General features: G+C 47.0%; 1 protein-coding gene across 1 annotated transcript in view; it reads right to left on the minus strand.

The window, feature by feature from the left end:
• Nucleotides 1-26,466, minus strand: part of REXO1 (RNA exonuclease 1 homolog) — a 210,138-nt gene that overhangs the window by 67,836 nt on the left and 115,836 nt on the right. The window contains exons 13-14 of the mRNA XM_085639101.1: nt 9,380-9,495; nt 9,080-9,218 (exon numbers count right to left, since the gene is read on the minus strand). Coding sequence (XP_085495227.1) covers nt 9,080-9,218; nt 9,380-9,495 — 255 coding nt within the window. The remainder of the gene's footprint in view (nt 1-9,079; nt 9,219-9,379; nt 9,496-26,466) is intronic.

Below are 26,466 nucleotides of genomic sequence, written 5' to 3' on the forward strand. Positions count from 1 at the left end.
TTTGTACTTGACTTATACAAATATCATTGCTTTCTAGTACCTAGAATCAACCACTAACGAAGTGAAGGAAGCATAATTACTAGAGTGTGAGAAACGTATCTAGAACACAAATAACGTAAGCATGCATTATTATTGAAAAAATTACTTAAAAAGAGGATGGCTAATAAATTGCCTAGATAAAACAGTAATAAAGTAGTTTAACAATACGATTATTAATTCAATTTCTCTAGCTTAATTCTCCTGCTTGTTAGAAAAACACAAATCGAAAAGCTAGAAGTATACCAATTATGTCACAGAGGTGTCGGTGAAGGTCTAAAAACAAATTGACTTGTAAACTATCAAATATTGGAGTGTAATTATTACATTATGTTATAGGTTAACGTGTGGCTCCTCCTGATGAAGACGCAGCTTGCGTCGAAACTCGTCAGCCACTAAATAATGTGTATTTTTGTAATTGTAATTATTATGTGATGGGATAAAAAGTGTAATATTTCAGAAATTTTAATAATTGTATTTTATTCTGTATGGTGAATTGTTTTTTAATATGTCATTAAATGAATGTTTTTAAATATAGTAATTGTTAGTTGACTTTATACGAATTGCACTCCAATATCTCAAAGAAATTAAATGCACTAATTGGGCATATATTTACCAACAGACTACAGACAGTCTAACCATATTTGCCTAGGGATTTATACCTTACTTGATAGTACCCTGCCCTAGGAATTACATAACTATTGTACAGGGGGCCCTTGTTTACTTTCCTGAATATTACCCACAGCCTGTCTGTTTGGGGCTTCATTTTTTCTTATTTGCTGTCCAAATATCACGTGTTGACCTTGAAAAATGTACACCAAAGCCTAGTGACATATACCTTGTGTGTAGTAAGAATATTGTGTGATTATCAGTTGTTTTTGAACAATTATCTGTGATTTCTATCAATGCTATCTATTTTTTACATATTTTAATGTTGATCCTATAAGCATATTGTACCTTACCAGATTGTCAGGGGAATTTACTAGGTTTTGTCTATACTCTGACGTAGAGCCCGCCTGTATAATTCATTATATCGTCCTTCCAATATGGAACAATTGAAAACATTTGGTTTTACGGATGAGGACTTTGCTACTTTAGTAGGAACTAGCAATTCTTTTAGTAATATTTCCAACACCAATATTCGTAATAATGAAGATATTAACCAACTAATAGATCTGAAGAAAAAAGTGAAACGCATGGAAGCCCATGGAGCCTTTATGCTCGAATATCTTAAAGTTGGAATAATACCACAAGGATTACGTATTCGGAATATTCCGGGGCTCTTTGTCGAATATAGACAATTCCTAGAGAAATGGAGCATGATTGCCAACAGGTGCTCCAGAGATTTCATGATTTTAATCATAGAAACTGCGAAAGAACTAGTTAACAAATTGAAATTAGAAATAACAGAATTAGAAGACAAAATTAAGAAATCCAATGAGTTTGAGGAAGCAAAAAAGAAACTAGAGAACTCTGAGAGAGAACTTTCATCCTTCTCTGACTATTTAACAAAACGGAAAACAGAGAAGTTAAGTAAAGACAAACGTTATCATTCTCTAGAAAGAACGTACCCCTATCTAGGAGAGAATTTCTACAAACAAAATCAATATGTTAATGATAATATCCCTAGACAACAGAAAGTTAAAACTTTCTCAGATACTACAGACTCAGAAGGTGAAGATAACTCTAATTATTATGAACCCCAAAATTTACAAAGACCATACCAACCCAACCAACAAGGACGTCGTCCTTTTTTGGCCCAGCGCGGGGGACGACGAGGGAGACAGAGAGTGAGCTTTCAATTACCAGCAAGGGAAGAATACCAGAATCACCAATACCAACCAGAAACATCCCATGTCTTAGAGACACGCAAGAGACAGTATTGGAGATAAGGAAGGAAATACCAATCTTCAATCTTTCCACAGAATCACTTAATACAAACAGCCTATCTTTACTATCTAAAGGTTTATCTTAAGTCCCACACACAGTGACTAACAAATTTGAATTACACAGAGATATCATCTCATTTTTTCGTAAGATTAGACTTAAAAAAATCTTTGGAGATAATGATAATTGTATAGAAACATCTGATCACAATGAATTACATGTGAAATCTAATTTCACACCTTCACTTGAACAAATTGGTCCAGAAGTAGGCGTGTTTGAACACACAGTGTTAAAACGTCTGAATCAGATATGTAAGTTTATCCCCAAACCAATATACAACTTAAATAGAGAAGAATATCTCACTCTCAAAGAGTTACGAGATAACTCTACATTGACTATAAAAAACTGTGATAAAGGTGGGGGCATTGCAGTGATTGACACTGTAATATATGAACAGAAAATGACCACCATGCTTAATGATCAGAGATTTTACTCCAAAATTAAATCCAATCCTACTAAAAAAATCATTAACAAAATTAAAAATTTGACAGACAATGCCTATAACAAAGGAGAAATTAGCAATAAGGAACATGAATATCTCAACAATTCCCTTGAGAAAATGCCATGTATATATGGAATCCCTAAAGTACATAAAAACGAATTAGACCCTCCCTACCGTCCTATAGTCTCCACTATCGGTTCGGTTACGGAACCCTTGTCGAAATAGGTTGACTGTAAACTGAGACCTCATATTCCTAAGATACAGTCTTACATTAAAGATACTGGACACATAATCAACAAAGTAGAAGGTCTTGAATTTAATCCAAATAGGAGTACATTAGTAACCCTTGACATAGAATCATTATACTCTAATATTCCACAAAAGGAAGCTTTAGATGCCGTCAAGTGGTTTATAAATCAATATGAAATCCCAGGCCCTACAAAATTTATACTTGACTGTCTTGATATCGTTTTAAACGAAAACAATTTTGAATTTGGAAATAGCCTTTATAAACAAACAAAAGGCGTAAGTATGGGAGCCTCGGTAGCGCCTTCTGTAGCCAACATTTACATGGCTTTGTTTGAAACTAAGAATATATTTAATGAAATTGCCCCTTACTCTGAGTCGATCACTCATTGGTCTAGATATATAGACGACATCTTTTTTATATGGACCGATGATGACCATGAACTAGACGAATTTTTGACATGGTTAAACCTTACTGATCCAAATCTTAAATTCACGGCACATTCAAGTACACAAAAAGTAGAATTTCTAGACATTTTCATAAAACATAACAATGGTACCTTAGAAGTAGACCTATTTGTAAAACCTACTTCGAGAAATACACTTCTCCACTTCGACAGCTACCATCCAAGAACACAAAAACAAAGTATACCATTCTCTCAGTTTTTAAGAGTTAGACGGAACTGCACGAGACTAATAGACTTTGACAATCAGGCTGTCTCAATGAAACAAAAATTTATAGCTAGAGGATACCCACACCGATTGGTGAGGGAATCATATAAAAGAGCCAGATACTACGACAGAGATCACCTTTTAAAAGGAACCTCTAAAAAAAGAACTACACAACTTGTATGTGTTACTAAACATTCGACACTCAATGCTAAGGTAAAACAAATCATAAATTCCAACTGGCATATCTTAAATAGCGACCCTGCACAAGAGTACACCATACCGAAACCCTTATTTGCTTATAAACGCAATAAGAATATTAAAGATATGGTAGTACATTCAAGGTTTTCGAAAGTTAATACTTTCACACAGAAAACAATTGATGGAGATGAACCTGTGAAAGGAACTTACAAATGTCTATCTTGTAAATCTTGTGACTCTGTCCTTGAGGGAGAAGTTCTGATTTTCAACAATTATACGATTCGTGCATCAGGAATGTGGAATTGTAAAACACAAAATGTGGTTTACCTAATTATATGCCCGTGCAAACAAGGTTATGTAGGAGAGACTTCTAGAGCAATCCAGACAAGACTCACTGAACACCGTTCAGCTATTAGAAATGCTAAACTTTCTGCCCCTCTAGTAAAACACTACATTGACTTACAGCATAAACCTGAACAAATGCAATGGAGAATACTAGAAAAAATTAAATGTGCAACAGAAAACGAAAATAACAGAATCAGAAAGTTGAGAGAAGTCTATTGGATTTTTTCTCTCAATACAGCAACAAATGGGCTCAATAATGAGCTACCCTGGGAAAATGCAATCTAACTAAATAGATAGTACAGAGAAAATAATTTCAAAATAATAGAACTCCCTGAATTATTAATAAATATAACTGTAAAGGTAATTAGTTACCTCCTTACAATGATTATTTTCCTTTACTATATACAAATTGTTAATAAAGTTTGGTGATTTGAAAAAAGAAAGAACAAGGTAAGACTCTTGCCCTATCATAGCTCTTCTTGGCTAACGTGGGAAGATAACGAATCTACACCTAGGTAACCAATTAGAAATCAATTCCCCAACCTCAATTCGTCCTATCACCCTTGATATCCAATGAAATCACTTGACAAAGATTGCAACAACAACTTCCACCTATCCACGCGGCTAACCGATATAAGTCTGTTAAAGAGAATATGATTGGATCCTAGCAACCAATAGAAAAACAGCGTCTAGCCTTATAGTCCGCTGTTACCCAATCGGAACTCTTGATAGAGATTAAGGCCTTTTGATGTAATTATTAACCAATGAAATGTCAGATCACTCGCGCCAAAATGCGTTTAAATAACACAGAGGAAAGTGTGAGTATAGAACACATCACAACAGACCGAGTAGGACGCAGAGACGCCGCCGGTTCCTAGATTGATAAAACCATTTTAAGGTAAGAAACCTACGGCTGCGAGCCTCCATCTGTTTCAACTAAATAGGCGTCTTACAAGTAATACGCAACAACTAGATACTAGAGGTTTTTACTAATACACAAGAGTTAAAGGAGTCCAGAATAAGTGACATGTATTAGTTTAGATAGTAAAGACAGACTTAGAATAAGAGAATGCTTTCCATGTGAATGAATTACGATATCTTGCAAATAACAGTAAAACTAGTCCAAAATATATGATGTAGATTTCTAAGAGTCAGACACACCCATTAAGAAAACTGATTCTGATGTAAACAAAATCACGATGTCTTGAAAACTGATATAGACAAACGTAGGAATATAACAACATCTGTCGGAAAGTATAACACATTTTATTATTTTTTTAGCTCTACCTTTATGACGACATTCGTTTCTTTACAAAAAAAGTCCGTCGTTGTCATCATTCCACGACGTAAAACGCTTGACTAGGTAAATTTATGAGATTTTGTAACAGGATTTTATTAGATTCGACCCAGAATTTAAAAAAAATTAATATGTATACATTATCTGTCTCTTCGTTTCAGTATATCTAGAATTTTATCTGTTACCGTACAACATAAAAAAAGAAGAGATTATCATCCCTAGAGAACAAACCACTGTAAGTAGTAAAAAGAAGAGTCAATTTCTCCAAACTAAAGGTGGAGATTTGTACTTGACTTATACAAATATCATTGCTTTCTAGTACCTAGAATCAACCACTAACGAAGTGAAGGAAGCATAATTACTAGAGTGTGAGAAACGTATCTAGAACACAAATAACGTAAGCATGCATTATTATTGAAAAAATTACTTAAAAAGAGGATGGCTAATAAATTGCCTAGATAAAACAGTAATAAAGTAGTTTAACAATACGATTATTAATTCAATTTCTCTAGCTTAATTCTCCTGCTTGTTAGAAAAACACAAATCGAAAAGCTAGAAGTATACCAATTATGTCACAGAGGTGTCGGTGAAGGTCTAAAAACAAATTGACTTGTAAACTATCAAATATTGGAGTGTAATTATTACATTATGTTATAGGTTAACGTGTGGCTCCTCCTGATGAAGACGCAGCTTGCGTCGAAACGCGCGTCGAGAAAGAATCTACTCGTCAGCCACTAAATAATGTGTATTTTTGTAATTGTAATTATTATGTGATGGGATAAAAAGTGTAATATTTCAGAAATTTTAATAATTGTATTTTATTCTGTATGGTGAATTGTTTAATATGTCATTAAATGAATGTTTTTAAATATAGTAATTGTTAGTTGACTTTATACGAATTGCACTCCAATATCTCAAAGAAATTAAATGCACTAATTGGGCATATATTTACCAACAGACTACAGACAGTCTAACCATATTTGCCTAGGGATTTATACCTTACTTGATAGTACCCTGCCTTAGGAATTACATAACTATTGTACAGGGGGCCCTTGTTTACTTTCCTGAAGGGTTCCTTGAAAATGTCCTTGGCTGGTTTGAGGACCCCCTTCAACATTGGCAGAGTCTTTACATGTCTTTCTGAGGATGCAAAGGTGTCCATTAGAAAGTCATCTTCGATGGTATCAGAGTGAAGCTGTACCCCATGGTTATTCGCAGCACGTTCAATAAGAGCGTTGAACGCCGCAGTATCCTCCGTAGGAGATGTTTTTGCCCCATAGAGTTGTGGGTCCTGTGCATCGAGAGGTGCACTGGGGTCTGCAGGGTCGCCCCAAGTTTGATCAGGGTCCTGCTGGTCATCAGGGTCTGTGTCAACATGGTAGGGGACTTGGTCATCCATGTAGTCCTCCAATGCATCCGTGTCGGAGCGTGTGGGGGAGAACCGGTGTGGATCCTGGTAGGATGAATGGAAAGGTTCATAAAGGAGAGGTTCTGATTCTACAGGCAACTTCCTTTTTAGTGGGATCCTGAAAGGGTCCAATGGCGGCTCCGAAGTTATCCTTCGGTCGTGGAGAATCATCCTGCCAGTGTCGGCGTCGATGACACGTGCCGGAGACGTCTCAGCAGGTGTGACCGTAGTTTGGGTGACCCGTTTCCTGAGTTGGAACATTTTTGGGATTGTCGACGGAGGCAAGCCGAAGGTAATGTTGGCCGGCACCGAAGAGGCTGCTGGAGCTCCGATCAAACCGGAACCCGACGTGTCCTGGAGGACAGCCGTGGTTTTGCTGCCTTGCGTCGCACCAGGTCGTACTTGGGGCGTCTTTGAGGCTTTGGCACCGGCCAGGTTCGTAGAGGCGGCCGAGGATTTTTTCGGCGCCGGCGGTTCCTCGAGTCGAGGTGCGGAGATCACCGTTTAAGTCTTCGATACGTGAGGCTTAGGCGTCGTCGAGGGAGCGATGCGAGACGCAGCAGGCGGTACGGCCCTCGGTGTCGCTGGTGCCGGTAGCCGAGCAGGTTTGTCGGTGCCGATGGCCTTTTTCCGTTTGTCGACTCCGACGTCACCCGCTTCAAGTTCGGCACCGAAGTCTCTCTTGGTGCGGTCGGTGCCGACGCGTTGCGCTGGCGTCGAAGGCCTCGATCCGACCAGCGCCACTTTCAGTTTCGGTTTCGGAGGAACCGGAGCAGCTTTCGGTTTCGGTTTTGCGGTAGGGAAACCAGCTGGTTTATGCAGTAATGGCTGCCGCTGAACGTCCGAGGCCGGGCCCGAGGGCGGGGCCGAAGAACTGCGGGATGGGTCTCGGGTAAGGCCCGAAGGCGATCCCTCGACCGGAGCCATAGGCTGTGGCACTGGTGTTTCTTCGGTTTGAACAGGTAGGCCTTGTTCATCATTGGAGCTACTCTCTTCGGCCCCTAAGGCCTCCTCGTCGTCTCCTACCTCGGTGTCGTCTTCACCTCTGTGGAAGAGTGACTCGTCCACCTCGTCCGATCCGGGTTCGTGTTCGGAAACGGGACTGGAGGGCAAGACTTCTAATTCCTCGACGTCTTCGGCCTCGTCGAAAATGTCTGTTGGGGCCGGTGCCGCATGCTGCGCCTCGAGTCTCGCCGCTCGTCGATTCCGTAGAGTCTTCTTGGAACGGAACCGGGCACAGGCCATGCATGTCGATTCGTCGTGGTCCGGCGAAAGGCATTTGTTGCACACCGGATGGACGTCGATGTGTGGGTACTTCGCATTGCATACCGGACACCTTTTGAATGGCGTCCTCGATTCCATCGTCGAAGTAGTCGATGGACAGGTAAATGCGAAAAAAGTCGGTGCTGAAAGTTAGTAAACTAACAAGATTGTATCGAAACCCGATCGATAAACAGTACCGACGCAAACTAAAGGCCTTTTGGCCTCGACAAAATATTTTCCTAACTTGAGCTAAGATAGCACATCCGAACCCAATGGCGGAAAAAAACAATCTGAGGATGGAGAGGATGCCCATGCGCACTGTAGTCCAGGGGAGGAGTCACCTATCCAAGGATACTTCGAAGACTCTTCCAGGACAACAACGTGCAAACATCCGGACCCAACACTAGGCGGCGATCTATGCACAGATATGAATTCAGCAGCCCACATGCCTCGAACTGAGTTTAGTTTTACTGGAGTTTAAGAATCCACAAATAGAAGATATATCTATTGCAAACTATTTTCTAGTATTTCAAATGCTAGGGAACTGCTGAGGTGCTAATAGCAGTGAATGGGAAATCTGTTACCTCGTATTACTAACTGGTTTTATAAATTCTGGTTGCTCCTGGCAAAGGATAAATTGACACAGGACTTCGCCTGAACTGGGCAAACATAAAAAAACATAAAAAAAAAAAAGTAGAAAAGCCACTTAAGCATTATTGAGAACAAACTAAGAATACAAGTTTTTGCCCAGCACTACTGAAAACTCTACAATTATTTGATTGGTGAAAGTGCTTAATTTTACAGAGACTACAGCACCAGCCTTTAACAGTCTAATTTTGCATGTTGTAACCATAAGGAGAGTGAAAAACCTTATTAATCCTTCCAAGTGCTCAAAATAAGACTACAGAGGCCAGTGCTTGGGATTTAAATTATTTTGAGTTCTCAAGTTTGTGTGCCTAACCTGTAATGAAGATGCAATATGCAAGGTAATGCGATGACCTAGGGTTAAAACTAGTAAAATATAGAATTTTAAAAGGAAGGTTTTAATCTCTTGAAGACCTCAGTTGCTAGTGACCATAGTTTAAGGATATAGCTTTTTTGTTTGAGAAATGTCTCTCCAAGTTGGCAAGAAAAATCCAAAACAGTACAGTTGCAATTAAAGATTGCAGAGAGTAGAATGACAACTCAAAAACAGCGGCCATACATTTTTTAAAAAAAATCTCACCTTTAGTGAAAATAAGTCACTCTCCAAGCTGTGCCCAATCAAGATAGTCTGTGAGCAGAACATGTTTAATAATACGGCCTGCACGTCACGCAGGGTGATTAGTGTGTTCACCAGATCTTCTTCCATCACCCCAGAAAACCTATAGCGAAAGAGGACGCATTACCCAGGTGCAAGGAATCTGACAGAAATAACATTATTTATTACTGGAGGTATAAAAAGGCAGCCAAACTTTGATTTAGCTAAAAATCTTGTGTCATTGTGACATGGGTGAAGAAACGTACACCAGATCCCACTACTCACCGTGTGTTATAATCAACCACTTTGTTTTCCGGCTTGACAAAGGTGTCGTACACTACTTTTAGTTCGGAACTGATGACCGTTACTCTTGTTAGCTCCAGACCTTGCTTGGTGTAGCACTGTAATAACAATTCACAGCTCAGCACAGCAAGAATAATGAAACTGAAATAACCAACAAATATTAGAAAGTTCCTTCAAAACCTAACACACTATTATGGTGTGGCCCTCAAGCACCCTCAAAATGACCCCCCCTCCTAAAGCACAGCACCAAATCTTGCAAAACTATCCCACATCAAAAGCCATTTCCTAAATAAAAGTTATTTTCTTCCAAGTTACTTGCCTGAGCGCTGTTACTTGTACAAGCTAGTACCATCTTCAATGATCTATTTATGCACTGAGCACATAGGTGTTGGAAGTAGGGGTGCGAGGATGCTGCAGCGTCCCATAAAAATAACCATCCTGAGTTCAGAAGGTGAAAGAGCAATATAGAGGCCTTGAAATTTTGTCTTTATCATATTACATTTGCTTAGCATTTAAAGCCAGAGGTCAACTCTCAGGCTCGGTTTTCTGAGAAATTGTGTTTATTCCTTTAACATGGAGATTGGTGTTAATTTTCATTTTCTGACTGCAAAGTGAGATGATTTTTTAACGTTAACTATGTGGCAATCTTGAGGGAGTACAAGGAATTCTCAAGCACAGAGACACTAACATTAAGAGGCCCAGTTTGTTTTCTATTCTTCCGCCACCCCCCTCTATTGGGCCTCAAGCAACAGGTGGATAGGACCACCCCTCATGACATCAGCCGTACACCTTCAATACCCCAGTGCATGGTCACCATCTTCTCATTCTTTTTTCTCCTTCTTAGTCCCTTGTGCTATTTTATAGCTTATCTACTTAATGTGTTATTCGCTTACAGATATGCGCTAAACCACTAGTTTTAATTGGAGAGGTGGGTGGCATGGTATCACGGGAATGCGGAAAGTTTTTCAAGCTGCAAAACTACTGTTACAGGTAAATAAGCTTTTCTTTTTCCAGCATTACTCTATTTAGGATTCCCGGAGTGCATAGATTACATAGCAGAATTAATTTAACTTAGGAGGCTGGGTTCAAGTCTGTGTGGTTGCAAACATGTTTTCACGGCCTTCTGTCCCACTTGAGCCTCCCTTCAAGCATGAATGTCGATGCACTAGTGCTCTGTGTAGTTGTGACTATGAAAGCATTTCCCATGAAAGCTATTGTAGTCCCTTTTTAGGTCGAGCCTAGAGCAGCGCATGCGCTGTCCTCTGGCGAGACTTTTAGTAAGGGCTTCAGAAAATACTACCACTGTGGCCTAGAGCTTGCGTGCATGTCCACGGACGAGCTTACGAGCAGAGGCGCCATATGGCTTTCCTCGCTCCTCATGGGTCACAGGCCCTGGCTGTTCTCTCCTCCCTCTGCATTCCATTCTGCTTATCTCCAAAGTTGAAAACAACCTAGTGCGGACCTTCTCCAGCCTGCTCTTTCCCCTCTCCACCCCTCCCTTTGGACAGGGAGGAGGGAAACTGCTCCTGTTTGCAAGCCTCACCACTATTCATGCCATGGAAGTTTGTCAATAGGGCATGAACAGTGCATTTCATTTCTTGAAAACAAGTGTCCCTGTCTCCCTTGCTACTCTGGGCTGCTCGCTCCTCTGGCCCCCATCTCTAGGCTTCAAGGTCAGAGTCTGCCAGCAGCTTTGCTCTGCAGCCCTTCTCTCCTCCTTCTCCCCCCCCCCTTTTCAGAGGGGAAGGGAGGCTGGGTCCATTGCAAGCTTCTCAATCAGCAGCTTTAGGTATGTCATAGAAGCGGCCACTTTAGCCTTAATACCTAGTGCTTACCCCCTCTGCCCCCCGCTCTGTCCTAACACTTATCATCAGGTTCAAAGCTCGCCGTGCTTACCCCCCTGCCACCTGCTCTGTCCTAAAACTGATCATCAGGTTCAAAGCTCACCGTGCTTACCCCCCTGCCACCTGCTCTGTCCTAAAACTGATCATCAGGTTCAAAGCTCGCCGTGCTTACTCCCCTGCCCCCCGCTCTGTCCTAACAGTTATCAGGTTCAAAGCTCGCCGTGCTTACCCCCCTGCCCCCGCTCTGTCGTAACACTTTTCTGATGGATACATCTGCCAGTGGATTCCTCACCTTGTGAATTTCCCCTGCGCCAGCATTCCACAGAATTTTTTTCCCCAGCTCTCTACGCCGACGTGGACGTCATAATACCTCGGCTCCGCTCGCGACTCCGTATGACGTCACCGGAGCCATAAGAGCCACGTCGGCATGATGACGTCAGTTCCCTTTTTTCCGCGCCGTCGACGCGTAACGGTTTTCCAGCACTCTCCTGCTACTTTGTAGTCTTGTAGTGGGATACTGTTTCTGGATAAGCTATGTCTTCGACAAGGAAGTCTGGTTTTAAATCTTGTAGGGAATGTGGTGGCCACATGTCCATGACTGACCCTCCATGAGGATTGTTTTTGGTGCCTTTCGTCGTACCATGATGTGGATGACTACTCCAGCTGCAGAAAGATGAACCCCAAGGCCCTGAAGGAGAGGGAGGTGAAACTCTTCATGGCCAAGGCGAAGAAGGAAAGAAGAGGTAGGAAGAAGGAGAAATCGAGGCCGGAGTCGTCGACTTCGCACTCTTCGAAGTCGAAGAAACATCATAAGAAGAGGAAGCATAGCTCTTGGCGCCGGTCTTCGAGGAGTAAGGCTTCGAGGTCGCCGTCACCTCGGCGTCGGAGCAAGGAAGTTATATCTCCATCTCCTTCTCGAATGTCTCCAGAGAGGTCACCTTCGCCGAAGCGGACTCCGGCGCAGTCACCGGCGCCAGTGGAGTCTACGGCTTCTGACACTGAACCGGATCAGGAGGAAGAGCCTTCTCCAGGACCAGCTGAGCCTGCTGCGCCAGTTGAGGACACTTTGGCTCCGGTTCCTGGTACTCCTCGACTGGATCCAGGGCCAATCCCTTATCCGCAGTTCCCGACTCCGGGTGCAGATTCAACGCATTTCCTCAATGCGATGTATGGGATTTTTCAAAGGGCTGCCTTCCCATCCGGCGCACCATCTGGTCCCTTGGGTCCTATGGCATACACTTTGGGAGTGCCGCAGCATTATGCTCAGGCTCCCTTTATGCCCTTTTTGCCGATGGCTCCTTCGTGGCAGTTTCCGGCGTCGTCTGGATCGGCCTTCTTCGGAGCCTTCCTCGACGCCGTTGCCGACTCCGACTCCACGTTTGGTTCCACCGACTCCACGTTCGGTTCCACCGACTCCACGTACGGCGCCGCCGACGCCAGTTCCTCGGATCCATTCTAGAAGAGAGGCCCAGAGGGTTTTGGAAGAGGAGCGTTATAGGGAGGAAGTGAAAGAAGGTGAGGTGGGAGCATTCTTCTGCTAGGTCTTCACCACCACAAGAAGTGGCCCCTTATCATTCAGTCATCAAGAAAGCTGCAGAGTTGCTGGACTTACAGTTGCCCTCTGCAGAGTATAAGCCAAACCTCCTAACTGAAGTCCTGCATTCACCATCTTAGATTGTTGAGCCCTTGTTGCCCTTTAATGAGGCTATTTTAGAGCCTGTGATGGACGTTTGGCGCAAGCCACTTTCTTCGCCTGCAGTCTCCAGACAAGTGGCAAGGAGGTATAGGGTGGCTCCGTGGGATCCCAGCTTTCTTTCTTCCCACCCTTCTCCAGAAAGCCTTGTGGTGCAAGCTTCATGCTCGAAGCATTCTTCAGGCGCCTTCCCTCAAACACCTGCGGATAGGGATTCTAAAAAGACTGATCAGACAGCCAAAAAGGTCTTTTCTTCGGGAAGCATGGCGCTTAAATCAACCAATGCCACTTGTTTATTGGTGCGTTATGTTCATGCGCTGATGGACTATGAAATTATTAGCTCCTAAGCTGCCAGAAGAAGAGAAAGACTCTTTTATGGAGGTTGTCACGGACAGGCTGCTGCAAGGCAGGTTATTCAGTCGGGCCTAGACACGGTTGATTCTGTGGCTAGAATAATGGGGTCTTCGATAGCCACTAGGAGGCAAGCTTGGCTTCGTTCTTCCGGCTTTTCGGCGGATGTTCAGGCCACCTTGGTCGACTTGCCTTTTGATGGAGAGAAGCTGTTTGGCGAGAAGGCTGATTCCGCCTTGCAAAGGTTTGAAGATAGCAGGGTTACTGCGAAGTCTTTGGGTTTACAGACTCCTGCTAAGGGATTTGGACTCAGCAAATTTAGAGGATTTGGGAGGTCCTCATTTCGTTCCTTCCAGCAACCTCAGCAGCAGCAGCAGCAGCAGAATCCCCTCTATAGGTCGTATAGAGGAAAACAAAGGGGTAGGAGAGGTTTTGGCCGCAACCCATCTTCAGCCTCCTCTGCTCCCAATGAAGCTTCAGGGAAGCAGCCGTAGATCCCCCATCCTAGATCATGTGAGACCGGTGGAGGGTCGGGTGTCCCACTCTTTGTGAGGTTGGAAATCTGTCACGACCGACTTTTGGGTTTTAAACCTCGTGGAGAATGGGTACGCCCTCACCTTTCGGGAGTTTCCTTCCCCTTACCCTCCTTGCCAGGGTTTCGGCTCGGAAGACCATCTGCTTCTTCTGCAGAAGGAGGTCCTTGATTTACTACAAAAAGGTGCGATAGAGGTGGTTCCGGAGCAGGAAAGGGGTCAGGGATGCTACTCCCGGTATTTCCTGATTCCCAAGAAGGACGGCACATTGCGTCCGATCCTGGACCTCAGAGTCTTGAATTTTTACCTGAAACAGGAGAAATTCAAGATGCTGACCCTTGCACAGGTTCTTCAAGCGTTGCAGCAAGGAGACTGGATGGTGTCGATCGACTTGCAGGATGCATATTTCTACGTCCCAATCCTGAAGTCGCACAGGAAGTATCTCCGTTTTACGGTTGGGTCGCAACACCACCAGTTTGCGGTCCTCCCGTTTGGTCTTACTACCGCACCTCGAGTCTTCACGAAGGTGATGGCACTGGTGGCTGCTCATCTCAGGAAGTCGGAGATTCCAGTATTTCCCTACCTGGACGACTGGCTTCTGAAAGCAGAGTCCCCAGAGATGGTGCTACATCATCTGCAGGTAACATCTCAGCTGTTATTCGACTTGGGTTTTTCAATCAATGTGCCCAAATCTCACTTGATGCCCTCTAAACGCAACCTGTTCATAGGGGCGGTACTGGACACTACTGTGTGTTGAGCATTTCCTCCTCCTCAAAGAATTCTCGACATTCAGGAGACGATACCTTTATTCCACAATGGAGCGGTTGTTCCAGTTCTGAAGGTCCTTCGACTGCTCGGTCTGTTCGCCTCCTGCATTCTGTTGGTCAACCATGCATGCTGGCACATGAGGGCACTCCAGTGGTGCCTCCGCAGGCAGTAGTATCAGCACAAAGGAGATCTCAGTGAGTCTGTGAGGATCTCGGGAGAAGCTGCAGCGGATCTGTCTTCGTGGAGCGTGGAGGGCAATCTGTCTCAAGGAAAGCCCTTTCATCTTCCTCCATCGGTGGCCACAGTGATAACGGATGCCTCCACCCTGCGGTGGGGTGCTCATCTGGGGGATCTGGAGATCAAGGGTCTTTGGTCTCCAGAGGAAAGGTTGCTTCACATCAACCTTCTGGAATTACGGGCTATACGTTTGGCGCTCAAGGCCTTTCTCCCTTCCAGGTCAGTCGGTTCAAGTCCTGACGGACAACACTACCGCGATGTGGTATGTCAACAAACAGGGAGGAGTGGGGTCTCTTTGTCTCTGCAGAGAGGCCCTGCGTCTATGGTCCTGGGCTCAGGACCATCAGATTTGTCTGATGGCAAATCATCTGGCCGGGGTGCTGAACGTGCGTGCAGACAGTCTCAGTCGGCAGTTCTCCGCCGACCACGAGTGGAGGCTTCATCCGGAGGTGGTTCGCCACGTCTTTCGAATGTGGGGAACCCCTCGGGTGGACCTGTTCGCCACTCACGAGAACGCTCACTGCCCGTCATTCTGCAGTCTCCAGTTTCCGATGCAGGGAGCGTTGGGGGACGCGTTTCAGTTGAGTTGGGGCAGTAGCCCAATCCTGATTGGGCAGGGCTCCCCATCTTCAAGATGGCGAGAGCCCGGAGATGTGCTTCACCTCGCCTCCCCACCTGAGGGGTGGGGTTGGCAGTCTGGCACATCCCCTGTCCTTATTTGGGGTTTTCGGCCAAAGCTTCCCGCCAGAGTGGGGGGTTGCAGTGGCCTGGGGAAGCTCACAGAGGCGGCATGCCTTTGAAGCTTCCCCCTGCCCATTCTGGGGGAGGAGATTTAGCACCTCGCCTAGGATGTGCATTGCTGCAGGCCCAGGAGAGCAGGGGCTCTCCCACCCAGGGGTCCAGCAACATGTCTGTGTGGCAGCCTAGGCAGCCTCAGAGCAGACATGGATTGTCGGTTAGGTTTAAGGGGGCAGCTCTAAGATGCCCTCTGGGGTGCTTGGTACATTAAATCCCACACTGGCATCAGTGTGGGTTTAATGTGCTGAGAAGTTTGATACCAAACTTCTCAGTCTTCAGTGTTCAGTGTTGACATTATGGTGCTGTGGAGTTTGTGTTTGACAAGCTCTCAGCACCATGTACTCTTAAATGGCAGCACTGCACTTACAGTGCTCAGGAATGGACCTGGGTACTGTAGGGGCACAGGGCTCCTGCTCCTGTGCCCACACCATTGGCATAAGGCACCCAGCTAGAGAGGTGGCTGATGTATTCCATGGCAGTGTAGGTGATGGGCATGGCACACAGGGATGTGTGTCATGTCGACTTTGTTTTTGTCTTGCACCCAAACACTCAGCCTGCAAAGGCAGTGTGTGTGTGTGTGTGTAAGGGTACAGGGTCTCTAAGGGTGGCACAATGAGTGCTGCAGCCCTTAGAGGCCTTCCCTGGTCACAAGGCCCTGGGTACCTAGGGTACCATTTACCAGGGGGCTGACATGGGGCCAGGGTTTGCCAATTTGGGTTTTGTTTGTTTTAGGGAAGGAACATAGGCCCTGGGCACCTGATTGGCATGAGTCCAGGGCACACTCAGTCAAAGTACATTCAGCAATTCAGCAAAAAGTGGGGGCATACCATGCAAGAAAGATGGCACTTTCTCACCCCCCCCCCCCCCCCAACGAAAGGTGATGAGACTAACCTTGCCCTATGGAGTCTTCATTGTCTAAGTGGAAGAACCTGGAAAGTCCATCTGCATTGGCATGGGCAGTCCCTGGTCTGTGTTCCACTTCAAAGTCCATTCCCTGTAGGGAGATGGACCACCTTAGTAGTTTTGGATTTTCCCCTTTCATCTGCATTAGCCATCTGAGAGGTCTGTGGTCAGTTTGAACCAGGAAGTGAGTACCAAACAGGTATGGCCTCAATTTCTTCAGGGACCAAACCACAGGAAAGGCCTCCCTCTCAATGGCACTCCAACGCTGCTCTCTGGGGAGTAGCCTCCTGCTTATAAAAGCAACAGGTTGGTCTTGGCCTTCATCATTGGTCTGGGATAGGACCGCTCCTATCCATAGCTCAGAGGCATCAGTCTGCACTATGAACTGCTTGGCATAATCTGGAGCTTTTAGAATTGGTGCTGAGCACATTGCTTCGTTTAGGGTGTCAAAAGCCTTTTGGTTAACTGTCCAGTTAACCTTCTTGGGCATCTTCTTGGAGGTGAGTTCTGTGAGGGGGGGTCACAATGGACCCATACCCCTTCACAAACCTCCTGTAGTACCCAGTCAAGCCAAGGAATGCCCTGACTTGGGTCTGGGTTGTTGGAGCTACCCAGTGCATGATGGCCTGGATCTTGGGTTGTATGGGCTGTACCTGGCCTCCACCTACAAGGTGGCCCAAGTACACCACAGTGCCCTGCCCTATCTGGCATTTGGATGCCTTGATAGTGAGACCTACATTGTGCAGAGCCTCTAAAACCTTTCCAAGGTGGATCAGGTGATCCTGCCAGGTGAAGCTAAAGACATCAATATCATCAAGATAAGCTGCACTAAAGGACTCCAGCCCAGCCAGGACATGGTTCACCGGCCTCTGGAAAGTGGCAGGGGCATTCTTTAACCCAAAGGGCATCACAGTAAACTGATAATGCCCATCAGGGGTGGAGAATGCTGTCTTTTCTTTTGCTCCTGGGGCCATGCCAATCTGCCAGTACCTTGCAGTTAAGTCAACGGTACTGAGGAATTGGGCAGACCCTAATTTATCTATCAGTTCATCTGCTCTTGGGATAGGGTGAGCATCTGTCTTGGTGACAGAGTTGAGCCCTCTATAGTCCACACAGAACCTCATCTCTCTCTTTTCACCTTGTTGATGAGGTTTGGGGACCAGAACCACTGGGCTGGCCCAGGGGCTCTGCGAGGGTTCAATGACCCCTAACTCCAGCATCTTGCTGACCTCAGCTTTGATGCTCTCCTTGACTTGGTCTGACTGTCGATAGATTTTGTTTTTGACAGGTGCACTGTCACCAGTGTCCACATCATGGGTACACCAGTTTGTCAGACCAGGAGTCAGGGAAAAGAGGCTAGTATGCTGTTGCAAGACTTGCTTGCAGTCAGTCTGCTGTTGGGCAGAGAGGGTGTCTGAGAAAATCACACCATCTACTGACCCATCTTTTGGGCTGTAGGAGAGGAGGTCAGGGAGAGGTTCACTCTCTGCTTCCTGCTCCTCATCAGTCACCATCAGCATGGTGATGTCAGCCCTGTCATTGTAGAGCTTCAGGCGGTTCACGTGGATGACCCTCTTGGGGGTCCTGCTAGTGCCCAGGTCAACTAGATAGGTGACCTAACTCTTTCTTTCTAGGATAGGGTAAGGGCCACTCCATTTATCTTGGAGAGCCCTTGGTGCCACTGGCTCCAAAACCCACACCTGTTGCCCAGGTTGAAATTCAACCAGTGCAGCTTTTTTGTCATACCAGTGCTTCTGGAGCTCCTGGCTGGCCTCAAGGTTCTTGGATGCTTTTTCCATGTACTCAGCCATTCTGGACCTTAGGCCAAGCACATAGTCCACTATGTCTTGTTTGGGCTCTTGAAGAGGCCTCTCCCAGCCCTCTTTTACAAGACAAAGTGGTCCCCTTACAGGATGACCAAACAGAAGTTCAAAGGGTGAGAAACCTACTCCCTTCTGTGGTACCTCCCTGTAAGCGAAAAGCAGGCATGGTAACAGGACATGCCATCTCCTTTTGAGTTTTTCAGGGAGACCCATGATCATACCTTTCAATGTCTTGTTGAATCTCTCAACAAGGCCATTGGTTTGTGGGTGGTAGGGTGTAGTAAACTTGTACTGCACTCCACACTCCTTCCACATGTGTGTTAGGTAAGCAGAAATGAAGTTGGAACCTCTGTCTGAAACAACCTCCTTAGGAAACCCCACCCTGGTGAAGACACCCAGGAGGGCCTTGGCTACTGCATGTGCTGTAGTAGTCCTAAGTGGAATTGGTTCAGGGTACCTAGTGGCATGATCCACTACCACTAGAATAAATTTGTTCCCTGAGGCTGTGGGAGGTTCAAGTGGACCTACAATGTCCACTCCTACCCTTTCAAAGGGGACCCCCACCACTGGTAGTGGGATGAGGGGGGCCTTTGGGTGGCCACCTGTCTTGCCACTGGCCTGACAGGTAACACAGGAGCTGACAAACTCCTTCACCTTTTGGTGCATCTGGGCCCAGTAAAAGTGACTCACTAGCCTTTCCCAAGTTTTGGATTGCCCCAGATGTCCAGCTAGGGGGATGTCATGAGCCAAAGTTAGGAGGAACTCCCTGTACTTCTGTGGCACTACCACCCTCCTGGTGGCTCCAGGAGTGGGGTTTCTTGCCTCAGCATACAGTAATCCCTCTTCCCAATAAGCTCTGTGGATACCACTGACATCTCCCCTTGGTTCTGAAACAGCTTGCTGCCTCAGGCTTTCAAGAGTGGGACAGTCTCGCTGACCCTGGCACAGCTCTTCCCTAGAGGATCCCCCTGGGCCCAAGAGTTCAACCTGGTAAGGGTCAAGCTCCATGGACTCAGTTCCCTCAGGGGTATCCAAATCCTCTCCCTGTGGAGAGGGGTCCTGAATGTTTTGCTGTGTAGAAGCTGGTTCCCCAGTCTTCTTACCTTTTCTCTTGGTTGGTTGGGCCATTATTTCAGGCTCCAGACCTACTTTTTCACCCTTCCTCTTGTTTGCACACACACCAATTCAGGGATGCCCAACATGGCTGCATGGGCCTTTAGCTCAACCTCCAGGTTTCCAGATCATTTCCAAGCAGACATGCAGCTGGTAACTTTGGAGAGACCACTACCTGTTTCAGGCCAGTAACCCCCCCCCCCCCCCCAGCCTAATGTCACCATGGCCATGGGATGACTAGTGGTGACACTGTCAGCGTTGGTGACTGGGTAAGACTTCCCAATCAAGGGAAACCAGTGTGTCTTTCACCATAGTGACACTGGCACCTGTATCCCTCAGAGCTTCTACTCTAGTTCCATTCACCCAGGGGTACTTTAAGTATTTCTTTAAGTTGGGGGGCCACACAGCTACAGTGGCAAACTCCACTTCTCCCAAGGAGACTAGACTTGCTTCAGTGTGTTCCCAGATTTGCTCAGGGTACACCTCGGATCCCATTTGTATACTTGCTGCCCCAGGAGTAGCTGTACTGGGTGCCTTAGGGGCTTTGTTGTGGGGGCAAGATACAGTTAGGTGTCCTGACTTCTCAGTGAAGACACTGGATGGTTGGTGCTCATAACATCCCCCTAGCTGGACATCTGGGGCAATCCAAAGGGCATCACGAAGTGGTGGTGGCACCTGAAGAATCCTCGTCCCGGAGCTTGCAGTCTTTTTCTAAACCGGAGATTTCCCATTGAAATCAATTTGAGCGCCCGAAGGCTCAAAAGCACCCTGCACCCAGCCGCCCGAGTGGCCCTGGCAGTGCAACCTCTACACCTACCTACTTCCCCACTTGCCCTGAGTAAGTGACCAGGAGCCCAGCTCCCACAGCCGCGTGGCTTGCCAGTCAGCAGCCACCAACCAAGGCCCCCCCTATTCCTCATAGGATAACATTGGGCCTAACTCTCTCTGCACCCGGCCGCCCTAGAGTCGCTGAGGGTGAACCAACTGTACCTACCTGACACCGGGGGACCCCTGAGTCTATGCCCAGAACCTCAACTCTGCCAGTCGAGTACTTACCCTTAAACAAATAACTCTATTTTCCTCATAGGGTAACATTGACTGGCTTTTCCCTGAAATTTCTTCAAAGTGTGGACTTTTCAAATCTTAAAATATTCACCAAAAATCAGCCGAGTAACAAAAACGAAATTACCCACCTGCTCTTAGGTGAGCTCCCAGTGCTGGATCTTGGTGCCCAGCACTGACTCTGAAATATACTTACAACTGTACTAACCCGTAACCCAATTTTCTTCCATAGGAAATCATTGACTGTTTTTCTGTGAAATTTCTTCCAAGTGTCAATTTCTGCAATCTTTAAATATTCTTTAAAAATCGTATAATATCTGAAAACGTAATTACTTACCTGTTTTGGATAAAGGTCCCAGTACTGAGTCTAGGCACCCAGTACTGGATTATAAAAGTAACGAGAACATACTGTACATGCAACTTGAATTTTCTTCCATAGGGAATCATTGACTGTTTTCTTTGAAATATTTTCTAAGCGTCAACTTTTAAAATACCTAAATATTGTTTAAAAATCATTACAGTAATTAAGTTTACTTTCATCACTTGATTCTAAGTACTGACCCTGGACTGAATCTAGGATCCAGTCCTGGAATTCCAAAAGTAATCCTAAAAGTAATCTGTTGCAAATAACTTGAAATTTCCATTGAGCTCAATGCATTGTTGTGTTTAAAATAGAGTTGCCTATTGCAACCACTTGTAACTGTTTACAAAAGTCAATTGCATATTGCAAAAGTATTTATATAAAACGTCTCATTCTGAGAAAGTATATTTTAAATCCAATTGTTGGTTCTAAAATAAAACAAGCATATATTTTTTTATTATATATAAACCATTGGAATAGAGTTCAGTTATTGAGTGTGTGAGACCATTTGCTGACTGAGTGTGTACAACAAATGCTTTACACTGTCCTGATACTGCCTTACTGCTCGACCAAGCTACCACTTTAGAGAGTAAGGTTATATCTAACTTTAGCCTCTGTCAAACCCTTGGGGACTGTGGACTCTGTACACCCTGTACCTATTAAGGAACAGTATATACAGAGCCACTTTCTCACAAGTGCCACCTTGGAAATTCCAACGCGCAGAACTGTGGACATTGCAGGTTCTCTTCGGTGGCGAATAGACCTAACCAAGGCTCTCCCCATTGTTGAAAGAGACCTTACGCCACCTCAGATTGAAGACGCCATTCGTGATCCATCATGCACCTGCGGCTGAGCTCGTCCACCCTGGAGATCAAAGAACCCGCCAAGTGTTGAACCAGCAAGGAAATGCCTTGACGTTCCAGCCATGTCCAGAGACGCAGAGCCTCCCGACATAGGGTCCACGACCCCACCCCGCCTTGCTTGTTGCAGTACCATATGGCGGTGGTGTGGTATGTGAACACCTGCACTAATCTCCCCTTGAGGCAGGGAAGGAATGCCTTCAGTGCAAGTAGGATCGCCCTGAGCTCCAGAAGGTTGATATGGAGCCTGGACTCCGCCGGAGACCAGAGGCCTCTGAATCCGCCTCTTCCATGTGGACGCCCCATCCCAGGAGGGACGCATCCGTCACCACTGTGTGCTCCGGTTGGGGAAGGGAGAGGGATCTGCCGCTGACCCAAAGCTGGTTCGTGAGCCACCACTGCAATTGTCGTGCAGTGCCCTCCGAGATCTGGACGTAGTCGGACAGGTTCCCCACATGCTGCGCCCACTGGAACTTCAGTCCCACTGCAGAGCCAGCATATGCCATCTGGCATGCTTGATCAGCAGGATGCAGGAGGCCATGAGGCCCAGCAGCCTCAACGTCATCCTGACCGAAACCCAGGACCAGGGCAGTAAGATCTGAATCATAGCTCGAATGACCCGGACTCGCTGCTCGGGAGGATAGACCCTAAACTGCGCCGTGTCCAGAACCGCTCCGATGAAGAGGAGCTTCTGAGAGGGGATCAGGTGTGACTTCGGCACGTTGATGGAGAACCCCAGCAAATGCAGGAGGTCGGCCGTAGTCTGGAGGTGGGAGACGACTGCCTGGGGCGAACCAGTCTTCAACAACCAGTCGTCGAGATAGGGGAAGACTGAAACCCCCGATCTGCGCAGATGAGCTACGACCACTGCCATCACTTTCATGAACACCCGAGGGGCGCTGGTAAGGTCAAATGGGAGCATGGTGAACTGAAAGTGCTTGTGGCCTACTGTGAACTGCAGGTAACGCTGGAAGGCCGGCAGGACGGGGATATGGAAGTAAGCGTCCTGCAAGCCAAAAATGCTACCATCCATCCAGTCTTGCGGGTCTAGGGCAGACAAGACCTGAGCAAGTGTGAGCATCTTGAACTTCTCCTTCCGGAGGAAGCGTTTGACGTTCCGAAGGTCTAAGATAGGACGCAGGACCTTGTCCTTCTTTGGAACCAGGAAGTAGTGGGAGTAACAACCACAACCTACTTCTGGCGTCGGAACGCGCTTGATGGCCCCCTTGGCCAAGAAGGCCACAACTTCCTGCTGGAGAAGTGCCAAGTGATCCCCCAACATGCAGTGGTACTGAGGTGGCATGGCTGGAGGGGTAGTCTCAAAGGGGAGGGAGTAGGCCCTTCGGACCATCTGCAAAACACACCTGTCCGAAGTGATGGTGCACCAGTGGGGGAGGTGATGGCGAATCTTGGCGCCCACTGGCGTATGATGGGGTTGAAATATCGGACTAGGGAGGTTTGGAGGCAGTGGTGGCAGGGGAGGTGGTGGACTGACCCGCCCGCTGGCCCCGTGACCCACTTGGGCGGGTCCCACGTCCGCGGCTGCGCTGAGACTGTTGCTGCGTAGGCCTGTAGCTTTGAAACTAACGTGTTTGTGCGCCCCTTCCTTGGCCACAAAAGTAGCAAAAAGCAGAAGCCGAAGGAGTGTGCATGGCCGAAAGGCCCAAGGACTTGGCCGAAAGGCCCAAGGACTTGACCGATGCCTGCGAGTCCTTAAAGCGCTCCAACGCACTATCTGCCTTGTCGCCAAAAAGGCGAGTGCCATCAAAAGGCATGTCCATCAGATTGTTCTGGACATCCCCTGAAAAGCCAGTGGTCCTCAGCCAGGCGTGACAGCGTAGCGCCACGGTCGTGGAGATCGCTCTGCCCAGCGAGTCAGCGGTGTCAAGGCCACAACGAATCGTGAACATGGCTGCATCTCTCCCCTCAGCAATAGCTTGGGAGAGCACCGTCCGTGCCTCCTCCGGACAATGAGGCAGCACCTGTGCCACCGTATCCCATACAGAGTGGGAATAACGGCCTAAGAGGCATGCGGTGTTCACAGACCACAAACCTGAAATGGAAGAACAGCAAATCTTCTTCCCAAACTGCTCCAGTTTCTTGGATTCCCTATCCGGAGGTGCGGATGGGAATGCGCTCGGGGACACAGAGGATTGGACAACCAAGCTCTCTGGGGTAGGCTATTGGGAGAGGAAAATGGGGTCGACCAGGGCCGGGCGATGGCGTTGGGCCACATTCCTATCCACAGGTGCCCAAAAGAACGTCCGAAAGTGCATCATTAAAGGGCAGTAGCGGCTCCGCAGAGGTAGCCACCGGCCTAAGCACTTCTGTCAGGAGGTTAGTCCTGACGGCCACTGTAGAGAGCTTGAGGTGGAGAGCCTCTGCTGCCCTACGCAACACCACTGAATAAGTACCACCCTCCTCCGTAGCCACGTTAGAAGGAGACAGTACGCCAGGTTCTGGCGAGAAATCCAGACCTCCGGTGTCCTCCCAATCCTCTGCCCAGTCTGGGTCGAACTCTCATTGGGATGCGAGGGGGTCTTCAGACCCCTCCCAGTCCTCCTCGTCCTCTGTAACCTGCTGGGCAGGTGAGAAAGAGGGAGAAGGATGGAGAAAGGGATAAAAAATTCCCCATCGGCGTCGGAATCCGCATCGATCATCATCGGTTCAGAACGGTCTCCATGTCGGGGTGGAAGCCGGGGACGACAACGGCCGGGGAGCCGGCCGGTGGCGGTGCCGTACACGTCGATGTTAGTGGAGTCGTACGAGGTCAACTGACATCGGCTGGGATCCATGCATGGATCCATGGGGGTCTCGCGGCGCCGGAGCCGTCAATGACGTCAGGGCCGGGGCCATCGACGAAGAAGGGAGAAGACCCCAGTCGGACCCGCGGGGCCCAAAGGCGCACTGGTGGGGCCGGATGGGCCACGGCTGACAGAAATACCTGCAGCTGGGCCGGAGTCGCCGATGGACCCGGGAAGGGCGGGCAGGCCGACGGCGACTGTGCAGGCTCCGCCGGAGGCACCACCCGCACTCTGAGCAGTGTTGAGCGACGTTGCTTCTACGACGTCTTGTACTTAGCCTTACCTGCCCCGAGTGCGAAGACTTCGTCGAACGATGGTGGCGGCTCTTCGACAAGTCCCTCGACCTCCTATGGGATCAGGACCTTGATCGGCGCGGAGCTGACTCCCAGGCATCAAGCAACTTTCAGGACCGCTCCCACAAAGTTTTCGGGAACCATGGCCCGGCAGTCGGGGCACGACGTGGGGTCGTGGTCGCGCCCCAGGCAGTAGAGACACTCGCGGTGCGGGTCCGTCACCGACATCATGCGGGGCAAACCTTGCAAGACTTGAAACCGGGCATCCCTATAGAACTGCAGTCAAAGACTCAAAAAAGAGAGACAAAAGTCTCAAACTCGGTCAAAAATTGACTGGGGGTACCACTCTCTCCGGATCTGCGCTTGCTGGCACGGAAAAAGAAAGAACTGACGTCAGCTACTTTCTTCACCCGTTCTAGGAAGCACTTCACACCACGTGTGTGGTGAAGAAACTTCTACCCAGTGTGCCTCTCGAGTATGCTACAGTGGCTGCCAAGTGGACTTTGATAGAGGCACAAGAGTGCCGTTTGTCTATTAGATGTGCCAGGTATCCAATGACTGCAATCTACTGTGTCCAGGCTGTTTTTCCCAGGCCTGTTACATCATAGCTGGAATCTCTTCCAATTGTTGCTGTAAATTTTTTTTGCTGTTGGTCACCTTGCTTTCTTTAGAATCTCCATCGCCCTTTTTGGTGACTTGAGGTGCCCAAATTCTAAGTTCTTGCGAGTCATAACACCAGGTTAAGGGTGTTTGGCTCCAGCTGACACACTTGTCCCTCCTGTATTGTTAAGCGGTCTCTGTGTGCTGGGAGTGTGATTTATTGCCCTTTGGATATTTCCATGAGGTATGAGAACCATATCTGCAGAAGCCCATTGAAGGGCCATCAGGATCAGGTTGACTTGTTCCCTGTCTGCACTTTTGGATTACCTTTGTTATCTATGGAAAGGCACAAGTAAATGACCCTGACCAATTTATTGAGAGGGCATTCCCCAGCGATTTTGAGTGGTAGAACCTGGATGCAAAGTTTTGGAATTTTGTGTTCTTGTGTGCTGTGAAGAGGTCTACTTGTGGAGTCCCCCAGATCCTGAAGCTTTGTCTTGACACTTCTTGTTTCAGTTACCACTCGTGTGGTTTTTGCCTTCCTGCTTAACCGGTCTGCTTCTCTGTTTTTTTTTTTCTTAGTAGGTGCATTGCTACAATTGATCTATTGATACCTTGTTCGCTATTGGCCATCTCCATATATCCGGAGCCAACGTTGATGGAGGGTAGGATCTTGTATGGGCTTGTTTGTTTAGGTAGTGCTTCGTTGTTGTGTTATCCGCTCGAATTAAGACTATCCTCTTTGTCACATATTTCTGGAAGGCCTTTCGCGGCAGAAATCTTTTTTCAACTTCAGCACATTTATTTATTACCCAGCTTCTTTGGGGTTCCAGATATTGGACTTTCAGGTTGCCCACGTGAGCCCCAGTCCCATGTGGGATGCATCTGTTGTGATGGTCACGTAGGAAGTTGGTGGTTTGAATGAGTGTTTTGCAGTTCCACCTCTTCATCTCTTTCTGAACCTTGTATGTAACAACTAGATCATCCCAACTCCCAGTTGATGGTGACCATTGCTGTTCGACCCAT

The sequence above is a fragment of the Triturus cristatus genome, chromosome 12, assembly GCF_964204655.1.
Source record: "Triturus cristatus chromosome 12, aTriCri1.1, whole genome shotgun sequence".
Taxonomy (NCBI): domain Eukaryota; kingdom Metazoa; phylum Chordata; class Amphibia; order Caudata; family Salamandridae; genus Triturus; species Triturus cristatus.